Source organism: Dendrobates tinctorius, unplaced genomic scaffold (genome assembly GCF_039654945.1).
Source record: "Dendrobates tinctorius isolate UK_male_01 unplaced genomic scaffold, ASM3965494v1 ptg000145l, whole genome shotgun sequence".
NCBI classification, from domain to species: Eukaryota; Metazoa; Chordata; class Amphibia; order Anura; family Dendrobatidae; genus Dendrobates; species Dendrobates tinctorius.
The window spans coordinates 10,962,895-10,984,459 of record NW_027361812.1 but is presented as its reverse complement, the minus strand read 5'-3'; the positions used below and the strand labels follow the sequence as shown (position 1 = coordinate 10,984,459).

Sequence of the window (21,565 nt, the reverse complement as noted above, 5' to 3'; positions counted from 1 at the left end):
TTTCTCAAGTCCTCAGACAGGTCTTTGGTCTTCTTTCTTTTCTCCATGCTCAATGTGGTACACACAAGGACACAGGACAGAGGTTGAGTCAACTTTAATCCATGTCAACTGGCTGCAAGTGTGATTTAGTTATTGCCAACACCTGTTAGGTGCCACAGGTAAGTTACAGGTGCTGTTAATTACACAAATTAGAGAAGCATCACATGATTTTTTGACAGTGCCAATACTTTTGTCCACCCTCTTTTTTATGTTTGGTGTGGAATTATATCCAATTTGGCTTTAGGACAATTCTTTTTGTGTTTTTTCATTTAAGACAAATTAAATGAAGATAATAATACCAAAGAATTTGTGTTTGCAATCATTTTCAGGAAGAAACTGAGTATTATCTGACAGAATTGCAGGGGTGTCAATAGTTTTGGCCACAACTGTATATGGCCGTTTGACCACAGCCTTAGAGCTGGTGCAAATTTAGCGGGCTGTGGTCACAACACAGGAACGAGAGTCCTGTATGAAACCTGCTGTAAGCTGCAGCTCTTCTTTTGATATCTGACTTCACACCACGTCACTTGTCACGTCGCAACAATGATATTACAACAAGCTAGCTAATCACAAGAAGAGCAGTGGAGCCGGCAAGTCAGAGGCGATACTCTCTCTCCAAAGAGAACTATGGTAGCCGGTTTAATGGGATGTGCGAATAAATTTGTATCAACTGTAATTATTATAGTAATAAATTGAATATAATAAGTGTATATAACAAATGTTCAAAGCAGGTGGATATTAAATACCCATACATGACTTTAACACCCAGAGGTCTTGTGACAAAGTATCCACCAAAAATTAACCGGACCCCCTTGCACAATCAAAATTCTCCATGGAGACCTCGTCTTAAGGGAAAAATTTGTATTTAAAGAGAAACAAAATGATATTGTATTTGCATGTCACTATGTAAATGTGTATGGTTGCTAACTGTCCATTGTGTAATTCTGTGAGAAAAACTACTTTACTCACCATAGTATAGGATACGTCATTTCTAGCTAACTACAAATATGACTCGTTCCCCTATATGAAAATGGGAAACGAGAATGTTTGAAAAGAAAACCACAGACAATACGAGGGCTGAAGTGAGAGACAACGTGCGCCGAGGCATGTGTGAGAATGAGGAACGGGCGAAATATGAAAATAAAAAACTGCGTGGTCTTAGCTTCTCTTATGCACGGTTACCAAATAACACATATACATAATAAAAAATGTGATCAGGGCTTTATATGACATAAAATACGGAACCATAAAGTGTGTAACAAAGTATGTGAACCCATATTTATAGTAAGTAGTGTAACTGGCTTCAGCGTCAGCCTAATCTAGAAGTCATATGTAGATTATTTTTTTTTTAAATCCCACTCAAAAGTTTTTATACTGTGGTTGTAAGAATGGTGGACTTGTGCGGCAGCGTTCCTACCGCTGAAGACACTAATTTCATTGTGAGCGAATACTGTCCTGTGTCTTTGTATATATTATGTCATGTGAATTGTGTTGTAATGTATAATGTAGGATAAGTAATGTTAGTAAGGTTCAGTATAGTGTGTATAGTGTAGGACATAGTGTATAAGAAGTATAGACGCCTAAAGCCAGATTAGGAGTGATCCTTTGTCAGGTGATACATGGGGAGGAGTGTTGTGAACTCATTTTCTGGTTTACCTCTGGCTTCTGGTGAGGGTGGTGGAGCTGGCTGTGTTGACAGAGGAGTCGTGAGTTCTCCATTCGGGCTCCCTCTAGTGGTGACAGTAGGTAATGAAGCTGATCTAAATGGCAGAGACCTGCCACCTGAGGAGGAGGACTGTGAGTGGACATCAGGAGTCTCTGACTGGATTTAAGACAGCCAACTCCCTAATTTTGTGCTGGTGACTTTTCCTGCCCTGAGGTTCTGGTTTCCAGTTCTGTTCCTGCCTTCTCAAGCTAAGTGTGCTCTGCTACTTTTTCACATGAGATTTGGTCTGGTTTACTCAGTTTTTGTGGTCAGCCAGCCCCTGCTGGGGCTGTGCTGAATTTCCATTCTTATGTCTCTGTTTATGCCAGTTTGCTTTTTGTCCCTGATCAGATTGTTTTCTTTTTGCTCTGTCTTCAGAATATACCAGAGTGCTGATATAGGGAATTGAAGTCTAGCGTCTTCAGGGTTTTTGTTATCAGAAAGTGTTGGACATTTTTTGGCAGGGTTTTGTGCGTGATTGCAGACAGCATCTTTCCTTTCCTGTCCTTTCTAGTTAGTGTGGGCCCCATCGTTTGCTCAGCCTATTTTTCTATCTGTGTTTGTGTTTTCATCTTGTCTCACCGACAATACATGTTTGGGGGCTGTCTATTGCTTTGGGGTCTGCTCTGGGGCAGTTTAGATTTCCCCTTTTCTTGCTTTAGGCTTATTTAGTTCTCCGGCTGTGATGAGGCATCTATGATCATCGTAGGTACGCTCCACGGCTACTGCTAGTTGTGTGGATAGGATCAGGGGTCTGCAATCCGCTTAGTTACCAACCTCTCTGGGTTTCTGTGGCTTAGCTTGTTTTTGTTTTTCCTCCTCGGTGACTCATTCATAACAGAGGAGCATCCTGTTCTATGTGTAGGAAACTGTCAGCATGTGAGAAGAATTATTCCAATGTAGAAAAGGAATGCTTGACCATAAAGTGGACAGTGGACAAATTGCGATACTATCTCTTAGGCCTCATTCACATGTCAGTGTTTATGATCAGTATCTCATCAGTATTTGTATGCCAAAACCAGGAGTGTCTCCAAAACAGAGAACAGGTATCAGTCTTTCAGTTATAGTTTTTCTATGTAAGTTCCACTCCTGGTTTTGGCATACAAACACTGATGCAAAAATACTGACGTGTGAATGAGCCCTGAGAGCGAAAATTTAAATTAACTTAAGGTGGATGTGAGAAGGAAAGGGGGAAAATGCTTGTGTTACCCGCTGGTTTCTAGCCCTGAAGGATTTCCGCTTTCATGTGGAACATAGATCTGGGAGTTACATGGTAATGCTAATGCCCTCTTGAGAATCCCATGTCTAGTGGAAGAAGGGACCATGCACACAGCTTTAGGCAGAAGAGGGAGGTATGTAAGGTGGCTGTCGGACTACTAGTGGTTGGGATATAAATTTGAAGCAATGCTTTATTACATATAGGACTAAAAGGGGCTAATCGACCATGACAGATTAATTGTGAGTAGCTGAAGAGTTGGAAGAGATAACTTCTCACCAAATCTCCACCCCTGGGTGTGGTTCACTTTGTAAAATGAGAGTTGTTCGTCTGAAACTGGCTGTGTGTATGGAAGTGTGCAGATCTCCTGGATTGAGTGAATTTGCTAAAGGACTAAGAAGCTGGACTCTAAGCCAGGTGGGCTAACCAGGATTATTGTATGGACTTGTTGATTTATGCTCTATTTTATGCCAGACAAGGGCTATATTTGAGTTTCCTATTATGTAGTTTATGAGGACTGAAATAAACTACCTGGGCTTTAAATACAAATGGTTCCTGTGATACTTAAGATTGCTCTCAAGTGAGTAGTATTGCTACAGGGAGAATAGATCTGTACTTACACCCGACATGGTACTCTGGTACACAGCCCCTGTGGCTCTGAGGTACAAGTCCACATAACTCTGCTGTACATATTCATAAGGCTAACTCTGAATAGGACAGCGCAAAGGCCTCATTCAGACATCTGTTTTTTCCTCATATGTGAAATAACAGCTGGGTTTTCATCAGAGTGTCGGATTAGATTTTCATCAGTGTTTAGTCAATGTGTCAGTTTTTGCCATCAGCGTTCATCAGTTTTTCTCATATGCAAATAAACTGATGGAGATTTCCAAAGCTTCTCCTAGCAAACAAACCTGCAAAGCTGACAGCTCCAGGATACAACTGGGATGCCATCAGTGTGCTGTCCAAGTCTTTCATGAACCCACAGACTTGTATTTTCAAGTTTGATTAATTATACTTAGAACAAAAGAGACTAGTCTCAATTTGTTTTGTTTTTTTAACAATCTGTTTGAAAAAAAAATCATGAACATTTTTTACAGCCCCATAGACTATAATGGATTTGTACAGATTCTAGCTGTGAAAAAACAACATATAGAACATATGCGAGAAAAACAGAGAAAGCGAGTAATGAGATCTGTTACTAGGTTTTGCTATGTAATCTGAGAGCACCATAATTAATGTAGGCGCAGAGACCCGGATTTCAGGGATGTGTCACTTAGGCTGGTTTCACATTTGCGTTTTTTTTCGCGGTAATTTAGCGCTAAATAGCGCATGCATTTTTTTTTCCTATACTTTGCATGGGATGCGCTTATGTGCGCATACACATGCGTTTGTACGCGTTTTACCGCGCATGCGTTTTTTTGCGGTATGCGCTCGGGCGCACAAAATGCAACTTGTTGCATTTTTTGTGCGTCCGATTTGCCTCAAAAAAACGCATGCGCGCGCAATGCGTTTTTTTACAGCAAGACACCCATTATAAGTCTATGGTGAGCATATGTGCGCATTGGCATGCTTATGTATGCGTTTTTTTGCACATGCGTTTTTTTTTTTACCATTAGTTTAGACAATGGAATTTAGGGGATTGGGTAAAGTTAGGGTTAGTTAAGGGGGTTTAGGGTTAGGGTTAGGGTCAGGGTTAGGGTCAGGGTTAGGGTTAGGGTCAGGGTTAGGGTTAGGGTTAGGGTTAGGGTCAGGGTTAGGGTCAGGGTTAGGGTTAGGGTTAGGGTCAGGGTTAGGGTTAGGGTTAGGGTTAAGTATGGTTTGGTTAAGGGTTAGGGTCAGGGTTAGGGTTAGGGTTAGGGTCAGGGTTAGGGTTAGTAAAGTCATGGTTTGGGTTAGTGTGAGGGGCCACCTAATGTTGGAAAAAAACGGAAACGCGGTAAAAACGCACTAAAAACGCATACAAACGCTTAAAAACGCTGCGTTTTTTTCATGCATGCTCATAAAAATGCTTGAAAAAAGCGCAGCAGTTGTATGCTTTTGTATGCGTTTTTCAATGCGTTTTTTTGCGGGAAAAACGCGCTGCAAAAAAAAGCAAGTGTGAAACAGGCCTTACTGGGTTGTGTTTTGCTGTTTCAATACAATCAGTGCTTTATTAGCAAAAGATAATCACTACAGGACAACTGGCTTCCTGATTCAACCACACCCCCAGCACTGATTAGCAGCTCTCTGTCACTATACAATGTACACAGAAAGCTGTGGTGTGGACGGGATTATACACAGCATAACAACTGAGCTCTGCTAGATCTGCAGCAGAGAAACAGTGACTCTATCACAACTGCTGCACCGAATTAACTGATACATTGCTAGAATCAGGGTCTCTGTCCCTACTTCATAAGACTATCCATGGCAAAAACCTGGTGGCAGATTCCCTTTAAGGCAGAGCTCAGACATCTCAAGTACTGACTGTTCGAGGATTGCCTTACTTAAAGTCACGGACTAATAAATGTTTTTGCTTTCGTGTCAGGAGATCTGCGGCCAGTCCGGACATCACTGTTCGTACTCGGACCATGTTTTATAAACGTCTCAATTTGGCCTAAATCAGTCTGTCAGTTGGAGAATTTGCACACTATATAATAATGTATATGACCATCTAGGCATGACATGTAGGTTATTAATATACAGAATGGTGTAACAGGCGGTGATTATCATAACTTGGTCTATTTTCCTGTTACAGACATCTGTAAGCACACCTTGTCCTGCTCCGACTGCATCAAGTCCCATCCCAGCTGTGTGTGGTGCTCGGCTAAGGTCAGTGCCTCCAATTTTCTCCCAGGCAGTAACTACACAGGATTGCATGACTACTTGTATAAACCCCCCTTGATTTATTAACATGTAAGAGCAAGCATTGCTGCTCACAAGTATCCTGCATGATGTCTGTTTTAGGCTAGTTTCACACTAGCGTTTATTTCCTGCAGCGCACGGTACCGCTAAGCCCCGCCCCTCCCGGCTCCCTGCCCGCCCCATCCGGTCATCGCCGCCTACTAGCGCACATGGGCGCTTGCGATCTGCGCACCCTATCTTTAGCATAGGGTGCGCAGACCGTGCGCTAGCAGGATTTTGCCGTGCGCTGCGCACTTTTGAAGGTGCGCCGAGAGCGCCGAAATGCAACATGCTGCGTTCAGCGCACATGGGCGCACCTTCAAAAGTGCGCAGCGCACGGCAAAATCCTGCTAGCGCACGGCCAGCACACGATATGCGCACCCTATGCTAAAGATAGGGTGCGCAGATCGCAAGCGCCCATGTGCGCTAGTAGGCGGCGATGACCGGATGGGGCGGGCAGGGAGCCAGGAGGGGGCGGGGCTTAGCGGCGCCGTGCGCTGCAGGAAATAAACGCTAGTGTGAAACTAGCCTTACTATTTCATACATTTGATGGACTTTGTGACCGATCTGCAGCCGCTGTTCAGGGTGAAATGAATGTCATTTAACTTCATGATATAAAAATCAGAAAACAAGTATAAAACCAGGACACAAAATTAGCACATTCCTCAACGGTTTAGACTCCTGCACTGATGTAATGTAATTTTTATTATTTAACAATGGTTCCTTTATGCATTACATATGTCTACTTCTATTAGAAAATACCTCTATAATATAGCATGCCGTAGTCACAAGTTCATAGGAAACAAGTTTTTGCATGTAAAGTCTGTTCTGTATGGGCTCAAAGAATGCCTCAACCCCTTTCACTCCCGAGCCTGTTTTCATCTTCCTCAAGCCAAATTTTTCAATTCTGACCAGTGTCACTTTATGAGGTAATAACTCTGGAACACTTCAACATATCCCAGTGATTCTAAAAGTGTATGTTCGTGACGCACTGTACTTTATGGTAGTGGTAAATTTTAGTCAATTTTTTTTGTGGTTATTCATGAAAGTATTTTGCAATTTTTAAACGTTCAATTTCTCGTTCGCCTTATTGGGGGACACAGAGACCATGGGTGTATGCTGCTGCCACTAGGAGGCTGACACTATGCACAAAAAAAGGTTAGCTCCTCCTCCGCAGTGTACACCCCACCGACCGGCAGGAAGTTCCTCAGTTTAGCTTAGTGTCAGTAGGAGGTGGACACGGGTCTTTCATTAGACCCATATCTACCTCGATGTGCGTCGTTCCTTTTCAGGTTCCAGGAGGGATACAGTGTGAAGAGTCACAACTGTACTCCCACAAAGAGGCTATGAGTACGGCGTGTACTGCCACCCCGTATCCTCTTAGTTCTCCGGGCGGACCACAGGCTGAGCACAGGTGTCGTGCCAGCGAAAACGGATGGTCCTTGCCCCCCGCCTCCCACCCACTCGCCCACCAGAGCCTGTCGGTTGGACGAGGCGCGAATATGTAGAAGATGAGCAGACAGCGTGGGATACAGAAGGTACCTTTATTGGAGCACCGGAACATAAAGCCACAAGATGACCCGGGAGCGGCGCCAAAGTAGCGCCGCAGATTCTCGCACTGCTCGCGCCGTCCAATGGTCGTCGCATCCCTTTTTGGCCCCGGCGGCGGTGCGGGCCTTCTTCACCCCACCGCCGGTACTCTTGTGAGGGTTGCGTCTGGGAGCAGGGCTATGGCGGCGTCTCCTTTAGGGGCGGACGCGGCTGTGTCGCAATTCTTCCGCGCCGCCCTGTGCTGACAGGCGGCCGCCGTTTCAAATTTAGTCCCCGGCTTCAGTTTGGGCCTTCGCGCCCGTCGCGGCCACGCCCCCGTTCATTATCATAGGCCGGCTGCGCTCCCGCCCGTTCCTAAGCCCTCCCACCGCCTCTCTAGTCTTGTGGCTGGGAAGGGGGAGGAGGCGGTTCTTCCCTCTGGTGCAGGCGGCTAGCTCCGCCTTTCTTCTTACACAGAGACCGCGCTTTTTGATTCCTCACATCAGGCTGCCGCCATCTTTGCAGCCTGACAGCCGGAGACTACAGCAGATGCCATCTTTCGGGGACACCGGACCGTGATAGTTCTGCAACTGCAGACTGACACCCTACCCTGCCTTGCTGTCCCCCAACCCTCCAGCACTTCCGCAGGTTTTTTTTCGCATGCTCCTCTTGCAATCGCAAATTCCCCTCTGCCGGGACTGCAGCAATCCCGTTCAGCAGGATGCCGTCCAGGAGCCATCTACTGCGCCACGTGAAATCGAACCCCCCATTCCTGGCTGGGCCTCGTCCCTTTCAAAATCTGTGGCAGACCTCACCAGGGTGTCTCAGTCCCTAGTTGGCCGTTCTTGATAAGTTGCCCCTGGACACTTCTGCAGGGTCCAGCAGGTCGCAAGACATTCCATCTGAGCCAGCTAGCAGATGCCGCGAAAGGCCCAGGCAGGATCCACGGCTGGAATCCTCTCCTGGTCTCTCATCGGCACCTAGTCCTTCCCAGCAGTCGCCCTCCCGTGCCTCCTCACCCGAGTCAGGTGTAGCGTTCTCGGATATGTCCTCTGAAGGGATTTTAGAGCTGGATTCTGACCAGGACGCGGACATGAAGGTTACAGTACAGAACCTCATTGCTGCGATTAACCACACCTTCGAAATATCTGACTCCCCTGCGAAATCCTCAGATCAGGAGGTTTCGTTCAGACGGGCACAAACACTATCCAGGGTATTCGCCTTCCACTTTGAGTTTGGCAAGATCCTTGCCAGGGAAAGAGAAAATCCGTCCAGGCGATTTCAAAGAGGGAAGCGTCTCGGCGTGCTGTATCCGTTGGCTAAAGAGCTCTCTGACAACTGGTCTGCTTCCCTGTCGGTGGACGCACCCGTGTCCAGACTTTCTAATAACACGTTTCTCCCGCTTTCAGGTGTAGCGTCACTAAAGAATTCTAATGATAGAATTATAGAATCCTTGGCAAAGTCAGCATTCGCGGCGGCTGCAGCGGCGCTATGTCCAGTCTTTGCCTCATCTTGGGTGGCAAAGGCCATAGCCACTTGGGCAGAGGATCTCCGTAAGGGCATCCTAGATAAGGCCCAACCAGAGCAATTGACCGATCTGGCCAACCAGATTTCCCATGCAGGGGATTATCTGCTTTCTGCTTCCTTGGATGCCGCGTCTCGCGTTGTTCAGGCGTCAAGCAACGTTGTGGCAATCCGACGTACAATTTTGCTCAAGGCTTGGCAGGCGGACTTGTCTTCTAAAAAGTTTCTTACCAATCTGCCTTTTCATGGAGCGCGTCTCTTTGGGTCCCAGCTGGACCAGATTATTAAGGACGCCACTGGAGGCACGAGTTCTCTCCTCCCTCAGTCCAAACCTCGCAGACCCCCGCCATGGCGTCAGTTTCGGCCCTTTCGGGCTTACCGCCGCTTCAATACGGCAGAGAACTTCTCTAACCAACAAAGACCACAGGTACGCCAGGATAGAAAGACGGTGTCCTTCAGACCCACTCCCTCCTGGCGAACTCACTCCTCCCAGGGCAGACCTTCCAGGTCCAGATCTGGACGGTCCACGTCAGCATGACTGTCAACGAACTCCCGAGGGTCCCTCCCAATTGGGAGGTCGACTCCGTTTCTTCAGGGATACCTGGCTGGCCTCAGTAGAGGACGCTTGGGTCAGGGAGCTTGTATCTTCAGGGTACAAGATAGAGTTCATTTCTCGTCCACGGGATCGCTTCTTCGAGTCCCGTCCTCCAAAAGATCCAGCCTTAGTTCCGGGGTTCTTGCATCCATCCCCTCTCTCCTCAGTTCCGGGGTGATTGTGCCCGTTCCCGAATCAGAACGTTTCACAGGGTTTTCTTCAAACCTGTTCGTGGTGCCGAACAAAGGCGGGACAGTTCGCCCCATCTTGGACCTCAAATTACTCAACAGGAGAGCCCGACTGCGTCATTTCCGAATGGAGTTTCTTCAGTTATTTGCTTCCATGGAGACGCAGGAGTTCATGTGTTCAATAGACATTCAAGATGCCTATCTACATGTTCCCATATTCTCCGGGCATCAGAAATTCCTGCGATTCGCCAGGAACATTATCAATTTTGTGCACTGCCGTTCGGTCTTGCCACCGCACCCAGAGCATTTACAGAGATCATGGCGGCGTTGATGGCCTGGTGGAGAATCAGAGGTCTCGTTCTTTTTCCGTACCTCGACGACATTCTGATCAAAGCTCCATCCTTTCGTCAAGCTCGCCAAAGTCTTACCTGACCAATTTCGGGTGGCTCATCAACGAAAAGAAGTCCTGTCTTGTCCCGACACAACGTCTTGTGTTTCTGGGTCTATTGTTCGACACTCGTCGATCGAGGGTTTTTCTCCCTCAAGAGAAAATTGGCTCCCTGCAACGGGATGTACGATCGCGGTAGCTCATGAGACTTCCATCTCTCCGGACGACCATCAAAGTCCTGGGAAAGATGGTGGCGGCAACAGAGGCGGTCCCCTTTGCCCAATTTCACTCCAGACCTCTCCAACTCGCCATCCTATCCCGGTGGAACAGGTCTGTCCTTTCCCTGGATCGCCCATTTCGACATTCAAACCATGTCAAGCAGTCCCTCAATTGGTGGCTGACGTCTCCTCTCATCTCCCTAGGACGGTCATTCCTCCCCTTTCACTGGCAGATTGTGACAACGGATGCCACCCTCCTCGGCTGGGGGGGCAGTGTTCCGCAATCACACTGTTCAGGGTCGTTGGTCAACTCAGGAGTCAGCCCTGCCATTCAACGTCCTCGAGATACAAGCGATTTATCTGTCTCTCGTTCACTGGGAGAGACTTCTCAGGGGACTGCCTATCCGGATTCAGACAGACAATGCCATGGTGGTGGCATATGTCACACGCCAGGGAGGGACGCGGAGTGTCTCAGCCCTGGCAGAAATGTCCAAGATTCTTCATTGGGCGGAGGCTTCAGTCCCGGCAATATCCGCGGTACACATTCCCGGCGTGGACAATTGGGCCGCCGATTTCTCAGCCGTGAGGATCTCGCGGCGGGAGAGTGGTCCCTACATCCGGAAGTATTTCTTCAACTTGCCGTCATGGGGAACCCCGGACGTAGATCTGATAGCTTCTCGCCTCAACAGAAAAGTTCCACAATTTGTATCCAGGGCTCGAGATCCTCTCGCGGTGGGCGCCGACGCTCTGGCCATTCCTTGGTCACAGTTCGAGCTCCCCTACCGGTTTCCTCCCCTGCCTCTTCTTCCCAGGCGGCTGAAGAAAATCAAGGCAGAAGGAATTTCAGTCCTCCTCTTCGTCCCGAATTGGCCCAGTAGGGATTGGTTCGCGGACATCGCCAACCTTCTCGCGGACGCCCTCTGGAAGCTTCCAGACTGAGCAGATCTGCTGTCTCAAGGTCCGTTTTGCCACCCCGCTCGGGTGGCAACTCAATTTAACGGCGTGGCTGTTGAGGCCGAGGTTTTGCAACGATCAGGATTTTCCGATCGAGTTATTCATACCATCATCCGAGCCAGGAAGCCATCGTCTTCCAAGATTTATTGCCGTTCTTGGAAGAACTATTTCACTTGGTGCGAGATCAATTACATTCCGCCCATGTGTTTTTTCGCTCCCTTCTGTCCTGGCGTTCCTTCAAGCGGGGCTGGATGCGGGTCTTGCCCTCAGCTCTTTAAAGGGTCAAGTGTCGGTGCTGTCCATTTTATTTCGGAAGACGTTGGCTCCCGTCCTCAGGTTAAAACCTTCCGTCAAGGTGTGGCTCACATGGTTCCTCCGTACTGAGCGCCCGTAGATCCATGGGATCTTAATCTGCTTCTCGAGGTTCTACAAGGTCCTTCCTTTAAACCTCTCTGGGATGTTTCCCTTTCTCTCCTTTCGTGGAAAGTAGCCTTTCTGGCAGCCATCACCTCCATCCGGCGCGCGTCGGAATTGGCGGCCCTCTCTTGCCGCTCTCTTGGTACTCTACCAGGACAAGGTAGTTCTGCGGCCTCCGCCCTCTTTCCTTCCTAAGATTGTGTCCACTTTCCACCTGAATGAGGACATTGTTCTCCCGTCCTTTTGTCCGGGTCCAGCTCACCCTCGGGAGCGGTCCTTGAACAAGCTGGACTTGGTCAGGGCGATGAATGTCTACCTAACTAGGATGACTTCTTGCGGAAGACAGATTCTTTCTTCATCATTCCAGATGGGACGCGGAAAGGTCACCCGGCCTCCAAAGCTACTATTGCTCGCTGGATCAGATCGGCAATTTTGGAGGCCTACCGGGTCAAACAACGAGTGGTCCCTCCGGGAATTAGAGCGCACTCTACCCGGGCAGTGGGTGCCTCCTAGGTGGTACGTCACAGAGCTTCCGCGCTGCAGCTTTACGAAGCTGCAACCTGGTCATCGGTTCACACGTTTGTAAAATTCTACAAGGTCCATACCTACGCTTCGGCAGATGCCAGCCTAGGTAGAAGGATCCTGCAGGCTGTGGTAGTGAGTCCGCTGGCCTGATGGAAGTTTGTTTTTCCCACCCCAGGGACTGCTTTGGGACGTCCCATGGTCTCTGTGTCCCCCAATAAGGAGAACGAGAAAACAGGATTTTTGGGTTGCTTACCGTAAAATCTGTTTCTCGGAGCCTTCATTGGGGGACACAGCACCCTCCCATGTTCTACAACTCTTGTTATTATGTTGGTTGGTTTGAGTTGTCTGTTCTGTTTTCAATCTATTCTGTTACTTCTCCTACTGCTTTCTCACTAACTGAGGAACTTCCTGCCGGTCGGTGGGGTGTACACTGCGGAGGAGGAGCTAACTTTTTTTGTGCATAGTGTCAGCCTCCTAGTGGCAGCAGCATACACCCATGGTCTCTGTGTCCCCCAATGAAGGCTCCGAGAAACAGATTTTACGGTAAGCAACCCAAAAATCCTGTTTTTTATGCCCTTAAACCACAGAGTTATATCACAATAACTAAATAATGAATAACGTTTACTATTTGTCTACTTTACATCAGCATAATTTTTTAAACATATTTTTTTTGTTAGGAATTTAGAAGGGTTAAAAATATATGAGCAACTTCTAATTTTTCCAACAAATTTCCCAAAGCTGTTTTTTTTTTCGGAACCACATCATGTTGAGTGTCATTGAGGGGGTCTATGTGACAGAAAAGGCACAAAAGTGACACCATTGTAAAAACTGCACCCCTCAAAAAAATCACTGAAAGCCACATTCAAGAAGTTTGTTAACCCTTTAGGTGCTTCACAGGAATTAAAGCAATGTGGAAGGAAAAGATTAAAATCTAAAATTTTCATACAAAAATGTTACTTTAGCCCCAAAAGTTTCATTTTTCACAAGGGTAACAGGAGAAGATGGACCTCAAAAACTGTTGTGCAATTTCTCCTGAGTATGCTGATACCCCATATGTGGTGGTAAACAACTGTTTGGGCGCATAGCAGGGCTTGGAATGGAAAAAGCACAATTTAACTTTTCGAGTGCAAAATTGGCTGGAACAGTTAGCAGACACTATGTCGCATTTGCAGAGCCTCTGATGTGCCTGAACAGTGAAAACCACCCACAAGTGACCAAATTTTCAATTTTAGAATCTATACCCCTCAGGAAATGTATCTAGAGGTGTGGGGAGCTCCTGGAACCAATAGAAGCTTCACAGAATTTGGTAACTTTGAGCCACAAAAATGAAAATTAAGATTTTTCTCAGAAAAATGTTGCATCAGCCCCAAATTTTTCATTTTCACGACAGTAGCTGGAAAAAAATGTACACTTAATTTTATTGCGCAATTGTTCCAGGGTACGCCGATACCCAATGTGTGGTGGAAAACAACTGTTTGGGCGCACTGCTAAGCTCAGAAAGGAAGGCGTGACATTTTTGAGAGCAGACTTTGATGGAATGGTCTGTGAGTACCATATTGCATTTCCAGAACGCTTGATGTGACAAAACAGTGGAAACACCTCACAAGTCACCCTATTTTGGAAGCTACAACCCTCAAAGAATTTATGTTATGTAGAGGTGTGATGAGCATCTTGAACCTGCAGATGCTTCACAGAATTTTATAACATTTAGCAGTCAAAATAATATTTTTCCCACAAAAATGTTGCTTTAGCCTTAAATGTTTCATTTTCACAGGGGTAATCAAAAGCAAACAAACTACAATTTGTTGCGCAATTTCTCCTGTGTACACCGATACCCCATATATGGTCAAAAACTACTTTTGAGGCACAGTGCAAAGCTCAGAAGGTAAGGAGTGCAATATTAGGGTGTGTGCACACGTTGCGGATTCTGCTGCGGAATTTTCAGCGCGGATTTCGCAAAATCCGCAGGTAAATCTGCAGGTCAAAAGACCTGCGGTTTATCTGCGGATTAGCCTGTGATTTTCCCCTGCGGTTTGACACCTGTACAATGGAGCAGGTGTGAAACCGCTGCGGATCCCGCACAAAGAAGTGACATGCTGCAGATTTGAAACCACAGCAAATCCGCGCAGAAAAATCCGCAGCATGTGCACTGCGTTTTTTGTTTTCCATTGAGAATAAAGGTACGCAGAAGAATCAGCAACGTGTGCTAGGGTGACCGCAAAAAATCGATGTCGGAATTTTGTCCGTCTGGACCCCACAAAACGATTCCCCTTTCCATATATTGAGAGAGCCAAAATTTGAGCTCGATCAAACGACGTTAACCCGTGCCGCTCGTCTCTCAAAGTTTGAAAAAATCCAAATTGAGGTATTTTAAGATTTAAGTATTTTGCATAGTCTGTTAGACTATAAAGAATGTGACAACAACATTGCAGAAATAGCCCTGACCAAATTTTCGAACCATTTGTGGTATTTGAATGCAGAGTTGGTGGGATTATCGTTTTTTGATCCCACCATTACAGACAATGAAAAGTTGTTAATGGCTAAAAATTGCTCAGTAGCACAGATGAACTATGCAAAATACCTAAATCTTAAAATACCTCAATTTGGATTTTTTCAAACTTTGAGGGTTAACATCGTTTGATCGAGCTCAAATTTTGGCTCTCACAATATCTGGAAAGGGGAATCGTTTTGTGGGGTCCAGACGAACAAGATTCTGACATTTTTTCCCCCCCATATGAGATCCGGTCACCCTAGTGTGCACACACCCTTATAGTGCAGATTTTGCCATTATGGTTTGTGGGTACCATGTCACATTGGCAGAGGTCCTGAGGTACCAGAACAGCAGAACACTTCCATAAATAAAGCCATTTTACAAACAACATCCCTTATTGAATTGATCTGAGGGTGCAGTAATCAAATTGATACCATGGGTGTCTCACAGAACCTTATACCATTGGGTGATGAAGAAAATGTTGGCATATGCAACAGAAATGGACTTATTATATGTGAAGGGAGGACTTTACACTAGCCTGACAGCAGATGGCGATGGTGTGAAGTTATATGTTTGCTGTATTGTGGGGAGGGAAGCTCTCTATTGTTGTTGTTACTTTTACTTTCGCTTTTGAGTGTGTTATGCCAGCAGCACGGACTGTGTGCTTCTGAATTCTCTTATCTCATGTTTACCCATATGAAGTAAATACTGTTTACTCTAGATAACTTGCTCAGTGAAGTTATCATATGTGTACTGGTGGATTCTCAGAAGATACACTCTGCTACAGGTTATGGACCCAGACACTCAGAACAGAGACACCCAGAGCACAGAATCCCAGAACCCAGAATCCCAGAAGATAATTACAAGAAATAACCACAGACACGGAGAAGCAGATAAGCTCTGTTAACAGAAGGAGATAAAACTCAGTGAACGGAGACTGAAAAAAAATCCAGATACAGAGGGACAAAGGAATTTATGATCCAGGAACAGGAGGACCGCACACTGGAGATCATTACAGAGAATCACCACACACAGGATATACAGGAACTCTCAAGAAGCAAGAAGAAAGTATATCTTCACTACAACTCTAAAACAAGTAAGATTATATAAAAATGATGTGCAGCACTGAGCTGAAACTCACAGTAGCTAAGCTGAACAGTGAAAATTCTCAGTTATGGAAATTCAAAGTAGAGATGTTGTTATCTAAGGATGATTTATGGGAAGTAATCATTACAGATAGACCTGATGAAGATAATCAGACATGGGATAGAAATAATAGAGAAGCGAGAGTCACCATTAGCTTATTAGTGGATGATGCTCAATAAATACACATAAGGAATGAGGATACAGCAAAGGGAACATGGGACGCATTAAGAAAATTACATGAAAGATCCAGTTTAAATCACAAGTTATTTCTATTAAGAAAGCTTTACAGTATCAGATTGAGTGCAAATGATGACATGCAGAAGCACATATTCTCAATGATGGAAGCAATATTATTGTGCAGTTTACCGGATTTGTATACAGCCTTGATAAATGCCCTAGAGACAAGACCAGAAAAAGACATCACATTAGAATTTGTGAAAGCAAGACTAATAGATGAATATCAGGGAAGAAAAGAACAAACAAATGATTCTTCTACTGAAAAGGACAGTGGAAACAGTCTTAAAGCTACAGAATTTAAAAAACCCTATAATAAAGAGACAAGAGAATGTTTCAGATGTAAGAAAAAAGGTCATTTAAAGAAAGACTGTACCATTTGGAAAGCAGAACAACAAAAATTACAACATAGAGAGCATACACAGAAAGTGAAAAATACAATTTCAAATTCATGTGAGAATAATTGGAATGGCACTTTTAAAGTAACAGACAAGAAATCATCACTTGGTTGGTTTATTGATTCAGGAGCAGTAAGTCATATGACAAGTGACAAGAATTTCTTCACTGATCTTGATTTAGATAAGAAAGAAGCCATTTATCTTGTAGATGGAAGCAAAATGACCGCAGAAGGTATAGGACAAGTTATGTTAAATTGTTCAAACAAGTTCGGACAAGATTCAAAGATACTTGTACAGGATGTGTTGTATGTTCCAAAATTGGAAGGCGGATTGTTGTCTGTGAAGCGTTTAACAGCCAATGGACTCACTGTAAAATTCAAAGACAATGAGTGTGCAATTCTAGCAGGAAACAAGGTGATAGCCAATGTCAAGGCAGATGAACAATTATATCATCTTGACACACCAAAGGAACAGATGAAGGTATGTACACATGATCACAAGAACTGTATTCTCATGTGGCATAGATGTCTAGGACACAGTCACCCTGACAGTATAAGGGAACTACAAAGAAAAGAATTGACAAAAGATCTAAGATATATGATTGCTCAATTACCATAAGATGTGAATGTTGTATAAAATCTAAAGCCACAAGAATAACTATTCCAAGAAAAAGTGAAATGAAAAGCAAAAGACCACTTGATTCGGTGCATACTGACGTATGTGGACCCATGAAAGTGACTACATCAGGAGGAAATAGATACATGGTGACTTTCATAGATGACTACTCAAGATACACAGTCACATACTTAATTAAGAACAAAAGTGAAGTTTTTGATAAACTTGTAGACTACGTAACAAGGTCGAGTAACAAATTTCAAAGGAAGCCAGTTGTCATCATAAGTGATAATGGAGGTGAATTTACAGGTCACGAAATAGAAAACTACTTAAGACAGAATGGTATAGAACACCAGAAAACTGTTCCGTACACACCTGAACAAAAAGGAGTAGCAGAAAGTAAAAACAGAACTCTGACAGAGATAATGAGATGTATGCTGACAGATTCCAAACTACCAGAGAAATATTGGGGTGAGGCAGCAATGACAGCTACATATCTACAGAACAGACTTTTTTCCAGAAAACTGAAGAAAACTCCATATAAACTGTGGCAAGGTATGAAACCAAGTGTCAATCATTTAAAATATGATATTTAAAATATCCCAGTGCCTTCTGGGATAAGTGAAGAGTCTCCGCGAAATCGGAAAAACCGCGCGCCTATCGGTGCGCGAAATTTGGCTCATCTTTCATCGTTTTTAAGAAATCTCAAGATGGAAGAGGCCAGGAGCCATTTGGTGAGCTGCATTTCTTGCTACATGTTCACAGATTTACCAGTGGAAAAGCCAAACTTCACATGCCACAAATGCAAGCTTGTGTCCCTGTTGGAGGAAAAGTTGCAAAATCTCGAAGAGAGGTTAGCTACGTTGAAGATCATTAAGGAAGGTGAAGAGTTCTTGGACAGAGCAGAATTATCTCTTCATGTTACAGAAAGAGAAGAAATTCGAAGTGCACCTGAAGAAACAGAGGAATGGAGACATGTGACCCAGAGAAGCAGGAGGATCAGGAGGCAGTCAGCACCCATACTGCTCAGAAACCAGTACCAGGCTCTCACGCAGGAAAACGATGAAGAAATACATCAGGATAAGACTTTGCCAACAAACAGCAACCTTGTACGCCCTCAGAGTCCTCCTGGATGGAGAAAGAAAAATGTTGTGAAGAAGAAACGGAGAGTGGTAGTCATGGGGGATTCCCTGCTGAGAGGAACAGAGGCCGCTATCTGCAGATCGGATATAACTTCAAGAGAAATGTGCTGTCTTCCAGGTGCAAAAATTAAAGATGTGTCTGACAGGATATCAGGACTCTTCAGACCTACAGGTGACTACCCATTCCTGCTACTACATGTGGGGACAAATGACACCGCAAGAAACGACCTGGAAACCATCTGCAGAGACTTTGAAGACTTAAGCAAGAAAGTGAAAGAACTGGGAGTGCAGGTGGTCTTCTCTTCCATCCTCCCAGTGGATGGCCATGGAACAAGGAGGTGGAATAAGATTCTGCAGGTGAACAACTGGCTACGTCGATGGTGCCGTCAGCAACGATTTGGATTTCTGGATCACGGAGTGAACTACTTATACGATGGACTACTTGCTAGAGATGGGGTGCACCTTACGAAGACTGGAAAGCATGTATTTGGAAGTCGCCTTGCTACACTTGTAAGGAGAGCTTTAAACTAGAACAACATGGGAAGGGAAGCAAAAGACCAGAAAAAGCCATACACCTGACAAATGCTATTGAGAACTCTGCTATTAGAAGTGGAAAGGAAGAACAAAGACGAAAGAATCTAATTAATAAAAATATTGGAGAAAGAGAAACCAATCACAAACTAAAATGTTTCTATACTAATGCACAAAGCATGGGCAACAAACAAGGAGAATTGGAACTACTAACACAGGAAAAGAAATATGATGTCATTGGAATCACCGAAACTTGGTGGGACAATACACATGATTGGAATACAAGACTAGAAGGATACAACTTATTTTCAAGAAACAGACTTGATAAACGAGGAGGGGGTGTTGCATTGTATGTTCGAAACGCGTATATCTGCACAGAGATTGAAGCTTCAGAGACTGGGAGTTCTGTGGAAACTGTTTGGGTAAGAATACAAGGACAGAACAATGGAAAGGACACCATTGTAGGCATTTACTACAGGCCGCCTGTGCAAGCCGAAGATATGGATGAACTCTTTATGCATCAGATGGCCAAGTTCTCCAAAAAATATGACATAGTTGTCATGGGAGATTTCAACTATCCAGACATTTGTTGGGAATCTCTCTCAGGCAATACTAACAGGTCAAGGAAATTCTTATCCTCTCTTGCTGACAACTTTATCTTCCAAAAGGTAAGGGAGAAAACAAGGGGAACTGCTACCTTGGATCTAATCCTTATAAACAGGGAGGAAATGGTTGAGGAGGTAAAAGTGTCTGGGACCCTAGGAGGTAGCGACCATGCTATTTTAGAATTTTGGATAACTAGAGGCGGAAGACCTGTGAAGACTCAGACGTCAAGGTTAGATTTCAGAAAGGCAGATTTTAAGGGATTCAGAAAGAGAATTGGAGCGATCCAATGGCTGGATATCCTTAAAGACAAAAATGTCCAGGAAGGATGGGAAATCTTGAAAAATGAAATTCTCAAAGCACAGTTGTTAACAATTCCGAAAAGAGGGAAGAATAGGAAGCATTTAAGGAAACCAGGATGGATGAACACAGAACTTAAGCACATGCTAAAAAGGAAGAAAAAAATGTTTATAAAATGGAAAGAGGGAGGCATATCTAAAGAAGAATATAATGCTGTCTGCAGAACCTGCAGGGCACAAATCAGATTATCTAAAGCTGAATATGAGCTGAGGCTTGCAAGAGATGTCAAAAGCAATAATAAAGGATTTTGGGGATATGTCAAAAGTAAAAGAAAAGTCAAAGATGCTATAGGATTTTTACAGGATGAAAATGATGAAATGGTAAGACAGGATGTTGAGAAGGCTGAACTTTTAAATTCCTATTTTGCATCTGTTTTCTCTCAGAAAGGAAATGCAACATCAACTGTTATTCACTGTCCTATTAAGGGAATAGAAGAATCCAGGATATCTATAAACAGAAAGATAGTGAGGAAACACTTAGCTAACCTAAATGAATTCAAGTCTCCAGGTCCAGATGAATTACACCCCAGAGTACTGAAGGAGATAGCAGAAGAAATTTTTGAACCCCTCTCCATAATCTTTGAAAATTCTTGGAGAACAGGAGAAGTGCCAGAAGACTGGAGAAGAGCAAATGTTGTTCCTATCTTCAAAAAGGGGAAGAAGGTGGACCCAGGAAACTATAGGCCGGTGAGTCTGACTTCTATACCAGGAAAGATCTTTGAACAAATTATTAAACAACATGTATGTCAATACCTGGATAAGAATGAAGTGATTAAACAGAGTCAGCATGGGTTTGTAACTAATAAGTCATGTCAGACTAACTTAATTTCCTTCTATGACGGTATCACTGATTGGGTGGATCAAGGAAATGCTGTAGATATAGTATATCTTGACTTCAGCAAAGCATTTGACAAAGTCTCTCATACAATCCTTATTGAAAAAATGACTAAGTATGGAATGGACAAGGCAACTGTTAGGTGGATTCATAACTGGCTTAGTGATCGGACCCAAAGAGTGGTCGTAAATGGCTGCACATCCAGTTGGAAGAATGTCTCAAGTGTGGTACCACAGGGCTCTGTCCTGGGCCCTGTATTGTTCAACATCTTTATCAATGATTTAGATGAAGGAATTGAGGGTAAACTGATTAAATTTGCTGATGACACAAAGCTAGGAGGGATAGCTAATACTAGAGAAGAGAGAGAGAGGATTCAAAAAGATTTAAATAAACTGGAGAAGTGGGCAGCAACTAACAGAATGGTTTTTAACAGGGAGAAATGCAAAGTACTACATCTGGGCAATAAAAATGAAAAAAGCATATATAGAATGGGAGGAATAGGGCTAAGTGACAGCACATGTGAAAAAGACTTGGGTATACTAATAGATCACAGACTGAATATGAGTCAACAGTGTGATGCAGCAGCAAAAAAGGCAAATGCAATTCTAGGATGTATTAACAGAAGCATACAGTCTAGATCACGTGAAGTCATTATTTCCCTCTACTCCTCTTTGGTCAGACCTCATCTGGAATATTGTGTCCAGTTTTGGGCACCACATTTTAAAAAAGACATCAACAAACTGGAACAAGTTCAGAAAAGAGCGACCAGAATGGTGACCGGTCTGCAAACCCTGTCTTATGAGGAAAGGTTGCAGGATTTGGGAATGTTTAGTTTGCAAAAGAGAAGACTGAGAGGAGACTTAATAGCTGTCTACAAATATCTTAAGGGCTGTCACATTGTAGAAGGATCAACTTTATTCTCATTTGCACAAGGAAAGACTAGAAGCAATGGGATGAAACTGAATGGGAGGAGACACAGATTAGATATTAGAAAAAACTTTTTGACAGTTAGAGTGATCAATGAGTGGAACA

At 44.3% G+C, this 21,565-nt stretch overlaps 1 protein-coding gene across 2 annotated transcripts in view; it reads left to right on the top strand.

The window, feature by feature from the left end:
- The window catches only part of ITGB7 (integrin subunit beta 7), a 173,852-nt gene that overhangs the window by 53,142 nt on the left and 99,145 nt on the right, over positions 1-21,565 (top strand). For both annotated transcript variants that reach the window (XM_073546181.1, XM_073546180.1), the window contains exon 3: positions 5,695-5,768. In XM_073546181.1, coding sequence (XP_073402282.1) covers positions 5,695-5,768 — 74 coding nt within the window. The remainder of the gene's footprint in view (positions 1-5,694; positions 5,769-21,565) is intronic.